An 18,101-nucleotide genomic window follows, 5' to 3' on the forward strand; every position below is an offset into this window, starting at 1 on the left:
TGTGCCTTGCCTTTTTCCCCAGAAGATAATCCTGATAGCTAACATCTGTTGAGTATCTCATCTCCTGGGTCTTCACCAGTTCTAAAAGGCAGAAAGGCTATGTTTGTGGAGGTTGAGGCTTAGTGAGGACAGGCCCCAAGCTCACAGGAAGCCGTGGGACTTGGGTCCGAGCCTGGCAGTCTTTATCCCATCTGGAAAGTCATTCTCATCGCTACTCAATTCCAAATCTGTTCACACTTAATCATTTGCAAGACTCTTCCCAGGCTGGAACCTACACATTGTCCTTGTCCTTGCTATTTTTTTTTTTTTTAGACGGAGTCTCGCTCAGTTGCCCAGGCTGGAGTGCGGTGGCTCGATCTTGACTCACCGCAACCTCCACCTCCCAGGTTCAAGCCATTCTCCTGCCTCAGCCTCCCAAGTAGCTGTGACCACAGATGCACACCACCCTGCCTGACTAATTTTTGTATTTTTATAGAGATAAAGTTTCACCATTTTGGCTAGGATGGTCTCGAACTCATGACCTCAAGCCATCTGCCTGCTTCAGCCTCCCTAATTGCTGGGATTATAGGCATTAGCCACCCCGCCCCACCAGACCTTGTTCTTTTGTCTTTTTGTTTTTTTCCTTTTTGTGGAGAACGGGGTCTCGCTATATTGCCCAGGCAGGTCTTGAACTCCTGGGCTCAAGCTATCCTCCCGCCTCTGCCTCCCTAAGAGCTGGGATTACAGGCGTGAGCCACAGCGCCCGGCCAGACCTTGTTCTTTTGAACAGCTGCAGGGTGCTTTTTTGTCTAGAGAGTATCACAATCTATTTCACCCTCTGATGGCCACTGGCTTGCTCCCAGTGTTTCTCTATTACAAACTGTACTACTTTGCGTACTCTGGCTCATGTATCTTTGCTCACTTGATGAATTTATCTGTAAGATATAATTCTGGAAGCGAATCTGTGCATTATTTGTTTGTTTGTTTGTTTGAGATAGGATGCTCTGACGTCCAGGCTGGAGTACAGCGGTGCCATTATGGCTCACTTGCAACCTCTGCCTTCCTGGGCACAAGCGACCCTCCCACCTCAGCTTCCTGAGTAGCTGGATCCACAGGCATACGCCACTACACCTGGATAATTTTTCTGTTTTTTGTGGACAGGGTTTCTCCATGTTGCCCAGGTTGGTCTTGAATTCCTAGGCTCAAGTGATCCTCCTGCCTCAGCCTCCCAAAGTGCTAGGATTACAGGTGTGCGCCACCACATCTGGCCCTGTGCATTTTCATGTGGTTAAATATTGCCAAACTGCCCTCTGAGAAGGTGATACTGATTTACACTTCCACCAACAATATAAAAGAGAGTTTACCTCCCAACACGTGGGCCACACTGATCATTTTCAAATCCACATTATTTTAACCTACATTTCTTTATTAATGAGGGTAAGCACTTTTTACATTTCCATATTGGTTGTATGCATTTCTTCTATGAATTGTTCATCATGTTCTTTGACAAAATAACATATATTTTGATTTGTGATTTTTTGTCTTCTTTCCTCTTCTCTTCTCTTCCCTTCTCTTTTCTTTTCCTTTTTTTTTCTTTCAGGGTTTTGCTCTGTCTTTGAGGCTGGAGTGCAGTGGTGCAATCTTAGCTCACTGAAGGCTCAACTTCCTGGGCTCAATCAGTCCTCCCACCTCAGTCTCCCAAGTAGCTGGGACTACAGGCGCAAGCCACCATACCTAGCTAACTTTCGTATTTTTTGGTAGAGACAGGTCCCCCTATGTTGCCCAGACTGGTCTTGAACTCTTAGGCTCAAGCAATCCTCCTGCTTCTGCCTCCCGAAGTGCTGGGATTTTAGGAGTGAGCTACCGCGCCCAGCTTTTGTCTTTCACTGGTGGTAGGAGGTGTATTTATTATGGATGCTAACCTTCTATGTGTGGTGCAAGTATTTCTCTCCCAGTTTGCCCTGCGTTTTAAAACTTTGTGGTATCTTTTCCGCTTGCCCACCAACCTGTGTATCCTCGAAGGTCATGCTTCTCATTGATATTGAGCTGGCTTACATGAACACCAACCATGAGGACTTCATAGGCTTTGCCAAGTGAGTGCTCCCCCTGGGCAAAAAGTGAGTATTCCCTGGGCAAAGAAGGTGACTCGTGTGTGTGTGTGTGTGTGTGTGTGTGTGTGTGTGGTGTGTGATATGTGTGTTGTATGTATGTATGTATATGTATATGTGTATGTGTATGTGTGTATCGAGCCGGGGTCTGCTAGGTTAACCCTCAGGGTCCTGTGCTCACTGAGCAGTGGGCAGTAGAGCTGGGCCTCTTGAGAGGAGAAGTTCTGAGACTCTTCCCCTCCCTCCCATTAGTGCTCAGCAGAGGAGCAGCCAGATGAACAAGAAGAAGACTTCAGGGAACCAGGTGAGTGGCCCCCAGCACCCCAGCCCAAGGGATGGAGGGTGCCGGACGGATGCCAGACTCTGAGAGCCCCCTCCTCTGAGGGGAAGGGTCCCACAGGGGCCAAGGAGCTGTCAGCTGCTATCCACAAGCCTCCCACTCTGCCTCAGTAACCCTCTCTTCTCTCTCCCCAATGCTTCTCGTGGTTGCTATGGTCACCTGTTTGCAGGATGAGATTCTGGTGAGTACCGGGACTGGGGCTCTTGGCTTGTGTAGGAAGGGGGAGGAGGGGCTGTCGGCCATGGGGATCTGCAGTGGGTAGGATGGTACTCTTTGGCTGAAGCTGGTTGTACACACCAGCCCCTGGCGTTTCATACCTGCCCTCAGGCCAGAAGCAGGCCCAGCGACACACACAGCCTCATCCACCCGTCCATCCTTGTGCACAAGCCAGGCACCTACTTCAGGCAGAGCTAGACCGTGTGGGGCTGGGGGGGTGAGAAGGCTGGGCCTGGCATGTTTAAGGTGCTCCTTAAACGTCTCTTGGATGGATAACTGCGCATGAGCGAGACACGTTTTTAAGAAGCTGACAGCCATTGCCTCCGGACTTGAATGAAGAGAGGAATGAGAAGTGAAGAGACGAGTCGCTGCTCACCTGGCTTCCTGCTGTCTGTGCTTAGATGTCTGCAGAACCCTCCCTCGGCAGCAGCGCTTGCTCAACCCCGGTGGTACACATGAGCCCGAGGGTCCTCAGCTTTTCTGTCCATAGGTTCCAGAGGCTGTAGTTTCTTTGTAAGACTCTAGGTGTTTATGTGATTATTGGCTTAATGTCTATTTCCTTCCCAGGCCCCATAAGGGGAGGGCTGAGTCTGTCCTGTTTATCATTAAATCCCCAGCTCAAGCCCAGAACCTGGCACGCAGTAGGTGTTCAACAGAATGAAGGGAGGAATGAATGTGGGATCAGGACAATTCAGTTCAGCCAACACTAGCTGGTACCTACACAGTGCTGGCCCCTGGACAGAACGTGGAGACCTGGGTCTGCTGGCAGGGTCCAGCCAAGGCCCCTGAGAGCTCCATGCAGGGTGGGAGTTGGGGGAGCAGGAGGTCCCTGGTTCGAGGCTCCGGAGGGGGCTTAGGATAAGCAGGGAGGAGTTCAGAGCTGGGTGTGGCCGAGGAGAGGACACAGGCTACAAGTCAGGGTGGGGAACAGGTGGCAAGACCTGCTGGTCACATCCCGGGACACAGAGTGGACTCCATTCCAAAGACGGTGACAAGACGCTGTGGGGATCCTCGCCCTATCAGGAAGGGGTGAGCGAGGCAGCAGTGATCTTCCCTCAGCTTAGCTGCTGCTGGGCTGTGCAGCTTGGGTTCCCAGCAAGGTTCTCAAGGAAGCCAGAGAGGCATAAGGAGGGTCCAGAGGCACACCTGGCTCCAGAGAGCTTTGCCGCAAGCCCCAGGCCTCCTTGGGTCTTCTCTGGATGCTCAGAGAAGAAGCTGGGGAGGTCAGGGTCCAGGAGGGAGCAGAAGCGGCTCCCTTATCCTCTCGGTCTGACCCGTGACCAGTGCCTGGCCAGTGACCCTGCCCTTGAAGTAGAACCACAGGCCCTGGACTATGGCCATGGCTCTGGACTTCCCAGGGAAAGCTGCTTCCTGCCATGAAAAGGGACCTTAGCTTGTTGCTCTGGGCACTTCATGGATCAGTTCCTGCCCCTGGGGGCCTGGAGCCAAAGACTCTTAGAATCCTACTAGCATGGCATTCATTTATTCATACTACAAATACGTATCGATCACTTACTGTCTGCCAAGCCCTCTGCAGGGTGCTGGGATGTACTAGTGACCAAGAGGGTTCACAATTTAGCAGGGGAGGCTGCATCAACAGATAATCACATACACCCATGCAGACAAGTTAGTTAAAAATCAAAGTCGTGGCCGGGCGCAGCGACTCACACCTATAATCCCAGCACTTTGGGAGGTCGAGGTGGGCGGATCACGAGGTCAGGAGATCAAGACCATCCTGGCCAACATAGTGAAACCCTGTCTCTACTAAAAATACAAATAGTAGCTGGACATTGTGGCACGTGCCTGTAATCCCAGCTACTCAGGAGGTTGAGGCAAGAGAATTGCTTGAACCAGGGAGTCAGAGGTTGCAATGAACCGAGATTGTGCCACTGTACTCCAGCCTGGTGACAGAACAAGACTCAAAAAAAAAAAAAATCGAAGTCATTGTTACAGAAGTCGACTTCAGGGAGTGATCAAAGATTATTATGGAAATCCTGATCTATACTGGGGACTAGGAAGGTCTTGCCTGAGAATGTAAATTCTGAGCTGATACCCAAAGGCTGAGTAAGAAAGGAGAAGTGCTTTCTAGGCAGAGGCAGCAGCAGTATGTGTAAAGTCAGAAACACATCTCAGAACAGATGCTTGCCCAGTTGGCCACATAAACTCTGCTTGCATACTTTTAGTGACAGGGAGCTCATCCCCTACCCAGGCCTCCAGTCCCTTACTTGGCCAGGTCTGCCTGTCAGAGGCTCTTTACCTTGAGCTGATCTCTGCCTTCCTCTGTCTTCCACTCTCTTCACTAGTGATTCAAACCAAGGCGTGTCTGGCCTCCAGCCTCCCTGACTGGCCAGGCTTCCGAGAGCTGGGGGATGGGCGGGCTTTCAAATGCCTCCCTTTGCCTACCACATCCCCCACAGGGAGGCTCAGGCCCTGCCACTTACCTCCTGCCCCATCACCCTCCAGGTCATCCGCAAGGGCTGGCTGACTATCAACAATATTGGCATCATGAAAGGGGGCTCCAAGGAGTACTGGTTTGTGCTGACCGCTGAGAATCTGTCCTGGTACAAGGATGATGAGGTAAGTCAAGGGCCAGTGGTCATCATGAGCCTGGGCTGGTAGCCAGGGTCAGGCTCAGACCCTCCCGCAGGCTTGGAGTGGGCTGGACCATGGAACAGGGTTTTTAAATGTCTCATCAAAGATCCTGGGGCAGGCCAGGCGCAGTGGCTCATGCCTGTAATCCCAGCACTTTGGAAGGCCGAGGCGGGTGGGTTACCTGAGGTCAGGAGTTCAAGATCAGCCTGGCCAACATGGTGAAACCCTGTCTCTAAAATACAAAAATTAGCCTGATGTGTTGGCGGTCGCCTGTAATCCCAGCTACCAGGGAGGCTGAGACAGGAGAATGGCTTGAACCTGGGAGGCGGAGGTTGCAGTGAGCCAAGATCGAGCCATTGCACTCTGGCCTGGACAACAGAAGGAGACTCCGCCTCAAAAAAAGATCCATGGGTGGAGTTGGGATGCAAGGGTGACCCTGGGGGTTCCCTGGGGATGCGCCCTCTCACCCAGGTTGAAAGGAGAAGGTAGTTGGCAGGACCGAGGAGTCTGGGCCAAGCGCCCTGGGGAGGGTGGGCAGGGGCCCTGGGTGCCCCTTCCTGACCCTGCGGCCCAGCGGCCTTCCTGTTTTCCCGCTGCAGGGCGTGCCGCCTCCTCTGTGGCCCCCACAGGCCCATGACACATACGAGTCCAGCTGCCAGACACCGCGTTAACCCCTGCACCCCAGGCCCCTAGACCCCTGCAGCCCAAGGCAAATGCCCAGGTGCCTCCAGGCTGAGAGGCAAGGAGTGCGGGGGCCCTGCCGAGCCGCCACACAGAACCCCTCCCGGCCCACGAGGGCACACAGAAGCCCCTGCCACTTCCTTTCCCTGCTGCTGGTCTCCTTTAAGAATGAGTCTATTTGGCTTTCACATCTGGATTCCAGAGGTGACCAGAGGGAATGGGGAGGGCTGGGGGTGGGCTTGTGCTAATGAGCTCCAGCTGGCCAAGGAGTGGGGGAAGGGACCCTCTTCTTCCTGAGGGGGCTGTTGGAGGCTATGGTGTCCCCACTGGGGGAGCGGGGCTCTGGGTAGGGCCTGTGATTTTGGCCTCCGAGCCCCTCCCGGGTCCCTGTCTCCTCCAAGTTTGTCCCGGGCAGGGGCCCCAACTCTCCACCTTGGGAGGGGCCCTCTGTCGTCACTGTTGGGGGCGCCAAGCCATCTGGACCTCATTACCCCAACCCCAGCCTCCCCCAGCATGGGGGCCCCTGGAAGGGAGGGAGTGTGTGGTGGGGGGGGTGCGGGTGGGGGTGGCTTCCTGCCGGTCACTCTGCAGGGTCCCTAGATGCCCCCATGGGTTTGGTCTCCCATGTTGAGGTTTCTTACACAGGGCCAGGGAGACTGTGTGACTGGGGGCTGAGGGCCTGAGACCAGCGACACTGCGGGGGAGGGGCGAGTGCAGCTGAGGGGGTCCCCTGTCCTCGTGCCTCAGCCTGTAGTTCTTTCTTGAGCTTTTGTGTATATCTGAGTTTAGTGGTGTGTGAAAACGGCTCTGAAAATCGTATGTAGGGAGGTGGGAGCAGGCCGTGGGCAGTGGGTGCTGGGAGGTGGTGCGTGTGTGCGTGCATGTGTGTGTGTGTCTGGCTTGTGGGTCTGGTGTGTGGGTGTTTTTTTAGACGTGTGATTGGGGTATAGCATCTAGGTGTGTTTGGAATATGCGGTCTGCATTTGTGTCGGGGGGCAATCTGTGTGCCTGTGGAGTGACTCTGGGCACATGTCGCTGTGCTCGGGGTGGAAATGCAGGTGTGTGGGGGGAGGGGGCTCCAGGAGGGAGGGTGTGCGTGTGGGGTGTTTGAGAATCTGTGTATGTCTTTGGGATGTGAGGATGGGGGAGCGTTCCAGTTGTGAGGGTGTGTGTGGACGTATGTGCATGAACTTGTGTGTGTGTTTGGGACATGGATGTGAGATTGAAAGTGTAGGTGCACCCATGTGTGTCTGGGGCTGTGAGTGTCAAGGTGCGTGTGTGTTGAATCTGAGTGGGTCTTTGCACTAGGACCACTGGGGATACGGAGGTGGTCCAGGCTGGTGGGAGAGTGGTCTGTTCTCCTCCACCCAGCCGCCAGCCCTCGGGTTTTGGGGTGAGGGAGGCTCTTCAGGCAGACCAGCAGCTGCCCACATCCCCAGTCCCCATCGACCCCCAATCCTTTCAGTCTTCCTTGGCCACCCTTCCCCCATCACCGCCACCCCACACCAGTCCCACAACAGGGTGGCTCCCCCATCCCTCTGTGCCTCCTCCCAGCCCGCCCTGTGCCCCCAATCCCCTGGCTCCAGGCTCCGGTTCTGGGATGGCGGGCAGGAGTCGGTCCAGCTCTCCAGTGGCGGCGGCGCCGAGGGTCTAACCCAGCCCAGCCTAACCAATGTGCAGACTACTGTACAATTCGGGAGTCCTGAACAGATAGTCTAAACACTGGGTAGACGGAGTGGAGGTGTCCTCTGGTCCATCCAGGCAGCAGTGTCTGTCCGTCCGGTGGGCGCTTCAGCCCCATCCCCTGGAGATCCGAGAACCCCACAACCCCAGCCCGTGTCCCCCCAGCCCCAGACCAGCCAGCCCGTGGTCCCCGCTCTGCTCCCAACTCCCCTTCTGCCTCCTTTGACGTGGCAGGGGTGAGCGGGAGCTGGGGCTGGGAAGGAGGGGCCTGAGGAGGGGGCAGGCCGGCAGGAAGGGAGGGGTGGGGGGAGGAGGCCGCTCCTACCTAGTGTCCAACCCCGAAGCGCAGGGCGCGGGTGGCGGTGGGGCCTCCCTCGAACGGTTCCAGATGTTCCCTGGCCCTGTGTGCAACTTCCTCCTCTCCTCCCCCAGCCGCCCTCTGGGGCTCCCGGCCACCCGCCTGGCATAAAGAGGGCTTTATGTGGCTGCATGGGCCGGGGGGGGGTATGGGGGGGCAGAGAGGGGTGGGCAGGATGACGCCAGGATGAGGGAGCAAGGTCCCCCTAAACCCAGCTCCCCACCTGAGATCTTAGGCAAGGCTCTGGCCCAAGCCCTCTGAGACCCCGAGGCCCACACAGATGATCCCCGTGAGCAAGTAAGGCATGGGTGACAAAAACCCCTCCTGTCTCCCAGAGCCCCATCCTGGGGTCCCTCCTCCCCAGATCCATGAACCCCTCCCCTGGGACACAGCAGCCTGCATACACATGTGCCCACACTGAGCACACACATGGGCCTAGCACCCCATGCGCCTGTGCACAGATACACGTAACTCCTCCCGGACAGCTCTAGATAAAGCAAACACACAGCCCATTGCACCACCGTGTGCAGGTAAGATGTGTACCCCAGTGTACGTCCTACCAGCATGGTTGTGCAAACATGTAGGCTGCATAATTGCCACACACATCCACAGAGTGTGCACAATCCACATTGATATGCACTAAGTGGTTCATGCTGAGCACCCCCGAGATACACATGTGCACACACTCACAATAGGTCATAGGGTATGTACTTGGGCCTGCAAGTATTGGCACAAACACACAGCTACACACATGTTACACACACAGGCACACCATCTCCAGGCTTGTGCTGGCTGCCTGATTGCTAACACATGGGGCACTCGGGGGAATGGGCTGAGCCGGCCCTTTGAAGCTACCGGGGCTGGTGGCCCCCCTTGCCGGTCTCTGCAGTCAGGAAATGAAGTCAGAGGCGGCCAGGCCGGGGGCGAGAGAGTCCTGAGTGTGGTCCCTGCCTGGGGCTGGCCTGGCTTGTATCCAAGACTTGCCTAGGGAGGGATTGTGGGAGCCGCTCTCAGCCTCCCCACCCCTTGCCAGCCCCCTGGGCCAGCGGTGCCCAGCAGGCCTACGGTCCCATGGCCAGGCTTTTATCCGGCCACACCTTCGCAGTGGGAGGGGCCGATGCTCAGAAGCCCCAGGCCAGTCAGGGGGACTCTTGGGGAGTGAGGTGTGGCAGAGAACAGTGCCAACCTCACCCATTTCTCCACCCACAGGAGAAGGAGAAGAAATACATGCTGTCTGTGGACAACCTCAAGCTGCGGGACGTGGAGAAGGGCTTCATGTCGAGCAAGCACATCTTTGCCCTCTTTAACACAGAGCAGAGGTGCCTGTCTGCCCCTGGCTGTGGCTGCCGCAGCCCCAAAACCACCCTTACTGAGTAGAAGCTGGGTACAAGGATCCAGGGAGGGCAGAAACCGGGCCCGGGCCCCACAGCAAGTCATTCAGTTGACAGATGTTTACTGAGTTCCTGCTTTGTGCTAGACATCGTATCATGATCTTCTCCCATCCCCTCCCCTCCTTTTCTCCCTCTTTCCCTTCCTTCTTTTCTTCCTTCCTCCCTTCCTTCCCTCCTTCCATCCTCTCTCCCTTCCTCCCTCCCTCTCTTCCTCCCTTTCTTCCATTCTCCTCTTCCTTCCTTCCCTCCCTCCCTCCCTCCCTCCCTCTCTCCCTCCCTCCCTTCCTTTCCTATAGACACTGGTATAGTGCCTGCTCTGCATGAGACACTCTTCCAGGCCCTGGAGCCAAAGAGCCCTAGTCAGGCCTGGTCCTCCTCTCCTGTCACTTTCCTATAGGTCGGTGGCAGTACCAGGCCTCTTGCTTCCTGACCCAAGGCTGACTCTAGTGGGCCCTTGCCTACTCAGAGATGAGGATTCAGTCCAGCAGCCATCAGAGGGGTCCTCAGAGAGCCACGGAGGAAGCTGGTGGGGTCTGAGCCCCAAGCTAGGGACTTCAGTGACTATGGTTGTCCCCTCATCAAAGGTTCAGTCCACTTCTAAGCGTTTTACTACTTACTTCACTGAATCCTCACAGTGACCTGAAAAGGCAGGAATTATTATTAACCCATCTTCCCAATGAGGAAACTGAGGCTGAGAGGATGGGACTTGCCCAGGGTCACACAGCTAGGAAATGAGCTGGCGTCAGGCATGTTGACCACGAAGTCCAGCTATGCCCTTAACCCCCAGGGATGGGTGAGGAATGGGCTTTGCCCATCTGCCCTCACCGCCTGCCCTTTCTTACAGGAACGTCTACAAGGATTATCGGCAGCTGGAACTGGCCTGTGAGACACAGGAGGAGGTGGACAGCTGGAAGGCCTCCTTCCTGCGGGCTGGCGTGTACCCTGAGCGTGTTGGGGTGAGTGGCAGGGCAAGGAGAGGAGGGGCAAGCGGCTGATCCTAGGGGGCCCTGGGGCACTATCCTCAGTGATGCCAAGTCATGCCATGTTTCCACTCAGAAATAAGAGGAATTCTCCCCTTGCCCACTGTGGGGGTGAGACCAGAGTTGTCTCCTGGTTCTCCCAGCCTTCCTCAGTGGCAGTTCTGTGTCTCCGTGTCTGCCGCAGATGGAGTTTCCTGCATCCCTTTTCTTTTTTCTTTCTTTCTTTTTTTTTTTTTTTTTTTTGAGACGGAGTTTCGCTCTTGTTACCCAGGCTGGAGTGCAATCCCGCAACCTCTGCCTCCTGGGTTCAGGCAATTCTCCTGCCTCAGCCTCCTGAGTAGCTGGGATTACAGGCACGTGCCACCATGCCCAGCTAATTTTTTGTATTTTTAGCAGAGACGGGATTTCACCATGTTGACCAGGATGGTCTCGATCTCTTGACCTCGTGATCCACCCGCCTCGGCCTCCCAAAGTGCCGGGATTACAGGCTTTAGCCACCGCGCCCGGCTCCTGCATCCCTTTTCTATGATGGTGGTTTCTTGTGACTGCCTTCTCTTTTCTCCCCTGTTTCACTGTGGCAATGTCTAGAGTAGCCTGAGAGTTGGGGTGCAGTGTCTCAGGTTTACTCAATCTCTCCCCTTTTCCTCTCTGTGCATGTCTACTTCGGCTGTGCTCCCTGGCGGCGGCGGCGGCGGCGGCAATGTTGGTGTGTGGGCCTCCCAGGACAAGGAGAAAGTGAGTGTGCCCTTCTCTTGCCTCCTGCCAGGCATCTGCAGCCTGGCACCAGCTCTGGCCAGGTTTTCAAGCCAAGGACCTGGAGATGTTCTTTTCTAATTTCTGGATTGGGGCCAGGCACGGTGGCTCACGCCTGTAAACTCTGGGAGGCCTAGGTGGGCGGATCACGAGGTCAAGAGTTTGAGACCAGCCTGGCCAACATGGTGAAATCCCGTCTCTACTTAAAATGCAAAAATTAGCCAGGCATGGTGGTGCATGCCTGTAATTCCAGCTACTCAGGAGGTTGAGGCAGGAGAATCGCTTGAACCCAGGAGGCAGAGGGTTGCAGTGAGCCAAGACAGTGCCACTGCACTCCAGCCTGGGTGACAGAGCAAGACTCCGTCTCAAAATAATAACAATAATAATCATAATTTCTGGATTGGGAAATTGAGGCAAACTCTAGGCACTAGAGTCAAAACCAAGACAAGGCTGAATCAGGGGAGTCTAGGGTCCTGAGAGGCACAAGGGATGGGGAGCTGGGTGTGTGTTCAAGGCCAGCCGCTTCTCTCTATGCCTCAATGTTCCAGATGCCCTTGGAGGGGCTGAGATCCTGGGAATGCCTGGAGCCTGGCTGCATGACCTGGCCACCCTGATGCCCTTGTGTTCTCCACGGCAGGCCAGCGAGACTGAGGAGAATGGCTCTGACAGCTTCATGCACTCCATGGACCCACAGCTAGAACGGCAGGTGGAGACCATCCGGAATCTTGTGGACTCATACATGGCCATTGTCAACAAGACCGTGCGGGACCTCATGCCCAAGACCATTATGCACCTCATGATTAACAATGTGCGTGCACCGCTGCATGGTGGGAGGGAGGTCCAGTGGCACTGGGAACGCAGGTGGCCATGTTGGCCTGGGGAAGATGCCAACCAGCCCCATGGGACCAGGTCCATGGAGGGAGGCATGGTCCAGACCAGAGCTGTCCAATAGAAATATAATGAGGGGCTGGGTGCGATGGTTCAGGCCTATAATCCCAGCACTTTGGGAGGTCGAGGCAGGTGGATCACTTGAGGTCAGAAGTTTGAGACCAGCCTGGCTAACATGGTGAAACCGTGTCTCCACTAAAATTATAAAAGTTAGCCAGGAGTGGTAGTGCAAGTCTGTAATTGCAGCTACTTGGGAGGCGGAAGTTGAAGTGAGCCGAGATTGCACCACTGTATGCCAGCCTGGGTCACAGAGCAAGGCTCCATCTCAAAAAAAAAAAAAAAAAAAAAGAAGAAAAAGAAATGTAAGGAAGTGCTGAGCATGGTGGCTCATGCCTGTAGTCCCAGCACTTTGGGAGGCTGAGGCGGGAGGATCACTTGAGCCCAGGAGTTCAAGACTATTCTGGGCAACACAGTGAGACCTTGTCTCTACATAAATATTTTAAAGAATAGCTGGGCTTGGTAGTAGCACGTGCCTGTAGTCCTAGCTACTGGAGAGGCTGACATTGGAAGATCACTTTGAGCCCAGGAAGTTGAAGATAGTAAGTGGTCATGTCGCCACTGTACTCCAGCCTGGCGACAGAGGGAGACCCTGTCTCAAAGGAAAAAACAAAACTGAGTAGACAGGTGGTCTGGTGGCATGATAGGTCCTAAGTCCCCTCCCAGATCTGTGACCTAGGTCAGGTGACTTTTCCTCTGGACCTCAGTGTACCCATCTGAATGAGAAAAGGGCGGTGGGGAGTCAGATCTTCCAGTCTAAGCAGTGTAGGAGCCGCGTCTGAAAAGCCATACTCTGGGCTTCAAGTCCAGCGCAGTCGGGGCGGCCAGGGCGGCACAAGGGATGGGGAGGTCCCACCTTCCTTCCCTCTTTGCCCACTCGCAGACCAAGGAGTTCATCTTCTCGGAGCTGCTGGCCAACCTGTACTCATGTGGGGACCAGAACACGCTCATGGAGGAGTCGGCGGAGCAGGCACAGCGGCGCGATGAGATGCTGCGCATGTACCACGCGCTGAAGGAGGCGCTCAGCATCATCGGCGACATCAATACGACCACCGTCAGCACGCCTATGCCCCCGCCCGTGGACGACTCCTGGCTGCAGGTGCAGAGCGTACCGGCCGGACGCAGGTACCAGGGCCGGCCCCCACGGCCCCAAAGCCCCCCAGCCCGGGGCCCGCGGGATGAGTTCCGGGACCGGGCAGTGGCGCGCCCGCGTCACCGGGGTGGCTCCCACCTGGAGCGAGGGGCGGAGCTTAGAGAGGGCGGGGCTTGCTGCGGGGCGGGGCTTGCCGTGGAGCGCTGGCTGCGGGGCGGGGTGGAGCTGGGACGTGGCGCCGCTGGGGGCAGGGCTTAAGCTCCAGCGACCGCCTCGGGGCGCGGTAGGGAGGGGCTTGCGTGCATGGGCGTGGCCTGCACTGGGCTGGGGCGGGGCCTCGGGGTGGGCGGAGCCGCTCATCTGGCCTCTCCTTGTTCCTTGCTCCCTGTCGCCCTCAGGTCGCCCACGTCCAGCCCCACGCCGCAGCGCCGAGCCCCTGCCGTGCCCCCAGCCCGGCCCGGATCGCGGGGCCCTGCTCCTGGGCCTCCGCCTGCTGGGTCCGCCCTGGGGGGGGCGCCCCCCGTGCCCTCCAGGCCGGGGGCTTCCCCTGATCCCTTCGGCCCTCCCCCTCAGGTGCCCTCGCGCCCCAACCGCGCCCCGCCTGGGGTCCCCAGGTGAGTAGGGCCTGAATGCGGCGGCAGAGGCCGCCGGACGGGCGTGGCCGGGAGGGAAATGGGGCTGGATTCCAGAGCATCGGACCTGGCCGCCAGAACCGGCCGTTTCCATCCCAAGCAATCGGACTCTGGGTGCCGGAGCCACGCCACGTGTGGCCGAGGGCTGGCGGAGCCTGCCTCCAGAGCGCTGAGTCCCGGAGGTGGTCGTTTCTGGGGAGGGGCTGTGGGGCTCGTCCCACCTGCCCCCTTCTTTCCAGCACTTGCATGGCGCTTCCCTCTATTTTCACTCTTGGCGGCCGCCCACACGTTGCATTCCTCCTCCTTTCTTCTCGCTGTCCTCCATCCTCCATTCCGTCCAATTCCTCTCCCAGCCCCTGGGAAACCTACCTGAGGTCTGAGTCTAAACCCCGATCTGCTCTGGGTGTGTGGATTTCCTTCAGCTACCCTGATGTCCCCACTTCCCAGTCCTTACTCCTTTGAGCCATCCCAGGGGGTGTCCTGCCACTGGCCCACAGGAGCAGAGGCCAGGCTGTGACTGTGTGACTAGCAAGGTGTGTGATGTGTGTGTGGGCGTGCACACGAGTGTGAGAGTGTAAGAATGGCACCCAGGCCTCGGCTAGGACAGGAGCAGGTGAGGAAGGAGCCTGGGGCCATGGGCAATCTGATGGCTCCCCCTCCCCCAGGCCCCCCGGAACTTCTGGCACTACCCACTCTAAACCAATGTGCAGGGGTGGCAGCAGGGGCAGGGATGGGAGTGACTGAAGCCTGCCTCATTCCTAGAGATTTCTAGGGAAAAGCTTTCTACTACATCCTTTGGCTTGACCTTCTTGAACCATGACCCTCTTTCAGGGAAGTTCCCTCAGATTCCCAGTCTGCTCTGTTTCCACTGGCCAGGTTCTCTAAGGAATAACACACCAGAACCATAGCGTCTGTTTTTGTTTCCACATGGCTGGAGGGTAGGGCTGTAGGTCTAGCACATAAACAAAAATGAGGTAGGGATTGGGGCTTGCCCTATGATGCTCTGATGACCAAAGCAGATGGGTAGAGGCAAGCAGCATGATATTGGGTAAGAGCACTGGACTGGAAGTCCAGAGATGCTGCTTCACCGTGGGCCTTTAGGCAAGTCCCTTTCCCTCCCAGAGCCTCAGCAGCCCTTCTATCAAATGATGACCTTCTGCCTTTCTACCTAGGTGGTTGTGGGGATCGAGGGAGACAGTGGCTTATAGGGATGCTATGTTAACTGTAGATGCGACCGTAGGAGCACTTTGCTAACTGCCAACGTTGAGTTCAGACTCTTCAGGGTATTTGGCACTCAGGTCTGTGGTGTGGTGTGCCATATGGGATGTAAGGTTTGATGCCTGCTCTGACTCCAGTCTTGCTAACACATGCAAAACATTGGGCAAATCATGGACCTGCCTTGGGGAAAAGAGTAGTCTGGGAGAGCTTCTTCAAGGTAACCTGACTTCAGTGCAGTCCGAAGCATGACTGAGATAGGCTTATGTGGCAAGGAATCGGGAGGGTATCTGGGTAAAGAGCTGCAGTGTGGGCAGAGATGTAGTGTGGACTGCATCGAGGACAGCCACTGGCCAAAGCAGAGAACAGAGACAGAATGAGGAAGAGCTCTGTGGGGAGGGTGGGGCAAGAGGTGGAGAACCTTCAAAGTCCAAAGAGTTCGCCTTGTTGGGGCTCAATGCTGTAGGCAGTAGGGAGCCACGGAAGGCTCTTAGGTGGAGAAATGACAGCTGGACATTAGCAAGCAAGCCCTGTCTCCATGAGCAGCACGGGTGGTCCTCTAAGCACACCAGGCACAAGTGTGCAAGGAGCTGGTGCAAATGCCTCTGTGTGCGGGCGAGCTTCTGTGTTGTGACTCTGCCCACGTGTGTGCTTCAGTGTGCCGGGTGGCTGCATGCCCCAGATCCATGCTGCACGCGCCGGCCGGTGAGGGTGCTGGGCACCGGGAGGTGGCGGGGAAGGAGGCGTATGCGTGTTGTTTGTGGGCATGTGTGTTAGCGTGTGCATGCAGGCCATGGGGCCTCACAGCATGTGTGTGCACGCCCAGGCGTGTGTGTGTGTGTGTGTGTGTGTCCCACCCCCAGGCCTGCCCCACCCGTGCGTGTGAACTGCCATGTTGATTTCGTGCTGTCTTTCAGAATCACTATCAGTGACCCCTGAGGAGCGTCAGCCATGGTAGGTACATGCCTCACCGCCTGCTGCATGAATGGTGTGTCTGCCCCGCTGCACCAGCTCCACAAGGGGCACGCACCTGGGACCTCAGAGCCAGGCTCCCCACCCTTCCCTTCTGCAGCTGCAGACTTGCTCTTTTCTCTTTCTGTCCTTGCGCCACTGGCTCTCACCTCCCTTCCCAGCGAGCCTCGGGACTCAGTGCCACTGCCCAGGGCCTCCATGGCTGAGCCTAGGGGCCCTTGGAACAGGCTCCGCACTCAACCTGGCAGACATGGGTGCTCTCTGGAGAGGGCAGAGAGCTCATGGTTTACGGTGTAAGGGCTGGGAGCTTGGAGGCGGTTGTGTGTGGGGCTGGACTCTTGAGGCGGCCAGAGGCCTAGGAATATCATCCTGGGCATGCTGTGCCTGTTGTGCAGTCTGAGTTATGCTGCCGGGACAGGGCATCCAGCTCCCAGCCTGGGAGCGTCGAGAACCAAATCCACTGCAGAGCAGGGGTGATAGAGTCCCACCCTCTATCTGCAGACAATCCAGTGGTGATCTAGGGTAAAAGCTTTAAAGTCCCATATACACGGTCATTCCACGACACATCTCACAGGCCAGGCAGGGACACACAGCCCCCTTCCCTCCCTCCTAGGTACCGTCATAGCTGCTAGGGTGTGACTGAAGGCAGTGTCCCTGACCCCAGCTGAAGCACCATAGCCAGCCAGCGGATTCACACACCTTGGCCTGTTACACTCCTAGGGTGCCATTCAGCCAAGGGGACAACTGTGCCTGCTGGCCGGGCTGAGCTCCGCCCAGCAATCCCACCCCCACTTCTCCTGCCACTGACTCTCACTCTTCTGCTTTTCCCAGCAGGAAGGGCCCAGCCTCACCTACGCGACCTGCAGCCCCCCGACCAGCTGAGGCTCCCCTCTTAGACTTATAAGTCTATGGCTACTGGCATCCAGCTGCCTGCCCTCCCTGCCTCCCCCAGGGTCCCTTCAGAGGGTCCTGGGTTTTCTGATCACCCAGAGGGGCCTCCAGTGCTCCCTCCAGCCATCCCTTTTAGCTTCGTCCTCCTGGTTCAAGCAGTGTTCTTTCCGCATCAGGCCTGATGGCTGTTGTGTGGGGCGCCCCAAAGCAAGGGGTGGCCCCAGGCCAGTGGGTTGGAAGACAGGGTGACCAGAAAAGAGGGAAGCTCGAGGGGGCCGAGCATCAGCCTCAACTGCAGGTGCACTGCCTGGGTGCCGTGTGAGAGGCCAGTGTGTGTGGGGTGGGGAGGGCCGCAGCAGCCCCCAGGCACTACCTGTGAAGCTCCGCCTCCTCCCTCCATCTTCCCCCCCTTTCCCTTCCAGTCCCTCTTTTCCAGGAATCTCACACCCTCCCCTCCCCCACCTTCCCACCACTGCTGCAACTCGGCCAGGCCAGCCATGCGCTGCACTTGCCTTACCAGCTCTCTCCTCGCTTTTTTCTCTCCCATTTTCTCTCTGCTTTCTCTCCAACTGCCAGCCGATCGGGTCAGGCAAGTCCATCCCGTCCTGAGAGTCCCAGGCCCCCCTTCGACCTCTAAACAGACCCTCCTCTTCTCGGAGACCTCCCTTTCCAAGCCTGCCTGGACAGCTGTTCTGTGACTTGACAGTGGCTCCCCCAGCCCCAAAGCCAGCTCCCTTCATCTGTGACTTAGTCTGCTGTAGTGGTGAGCTGACACACATCCAGGCGTGACCGTTGGTGAAAACTTGTGCCCCCTCTGTGGTATGCCCCTGCCCTGTTCTATAAATATCTATAAATATTCATATATATACACACCTACACATGGCCGACCGCCTCACCTCTAGCGCTGGGAATCAGTCACCGTGCTGTCCTTGTGGAGTCTTGTGGCCCAACTACAAGAGAACGCTGTCCCCCGACATCCCCCTTCCAAAGTGTGCCACCTCCAGTGAGCCTCCCTGTCATGCCCGGCCTGTGGACAGCCAGCCCCCGCCATTCCTTCCACCCCCCACCAAGCATGGGGGTGCTGTGCAGGCAGCCGTGTGGCCTAACAGTCTCTACCAGTCTTGCTGTCCCTCGGCTGAGAATAAAACCCATTTCTGGATAATGGGGAATGTCTCCTCTGCTGGTTGTGTTCTCTCTGGAGCTCAGGGGAGGGGAAGGGCTAAGCCATGTCTAGGGTGCTGTTGGGGACAGTGAAAAGACCACATCCTCTCC

At 56.7% G+C, this 18,101-nt stretch overlaps 1 protein-coding gene across 16 annotated transcripts in view; it reads left to right on the plus strand.

The window, feature by feature from the left end:
- DNM1 (dynamin 1) overlaps positions 1-17,998 on the plus strand; it is a 51,707-nt gene extending 33,709 nt beyond the window's left edge. For 2 of the 16 annotated variants that reach the window (XM_039474837.2, XM_039474836.2), the window contains exons 12-23: positions 2,002-2,072; positions 2,340-2,391; positions 2,597-2,608; positions 5,107-5,220; positions 9,167-9,276; positions 10,193-10,304; positions 11,052-11,063; positions 11,719-11,889; positions 12,910-13,151; positions 13,518-13,733; positions 15,884-15,920; positions 17,406-17,998. In XM_039474837.2, coding sequence (XP_039330771.1) covers positions 2,002-2,072; positions 2,340-2,391; positions 2,597-2,608; positions 5,107-5,220; positions 9,167-9,276; positions 10,193-10,304; positions 11,052-11,063; positions 11,719-11,889; positions 12,910-13,151; positions 13,518-13,733; positions 15,884-15,905 — 1,134 coding nt within the window. In that variant the 3' untranslated portion in view covers positions 15,906-15,920; positions 17,406-17,998. Of the gene's footprint in view, positions 1-2,001; positions 2,073-2,339; positions 2,392-2,596; positions 2,609-5,106; positions 5,221-9,166; positions 9,277-10,192; positions 10,305-11,051; positions 11,064-11,718; positions 11,890-12,909; positions 13,152-13,517; positions 13,738-15,883; positions 15,925-16,769 lie in introns of those variants that run through there. The other 14 variants (XM_074395396.1, XM_074395395.1, XM_039474834.2 and 11 more) reach the window with 11 other exon arrangements.
- The last annotated feature ends 103 nt before the right edge of the window (positions 17,999-18,101 follow it).

This window comes from Saimiri boliviensis, chromosome 2 (genome assembly GCF_048565385.1).
Source record: "Saimiri boliviensis isolate mSaiBol1 chromosome 2, mSaiBol1.pri, whole genome shotgun sequence".
Lineage (NCBI taxonomy): Eukaryota > Metazoa > Chordata > Mammalia > Primates > Cebidae > Saimiri > Saimiri boliviensis.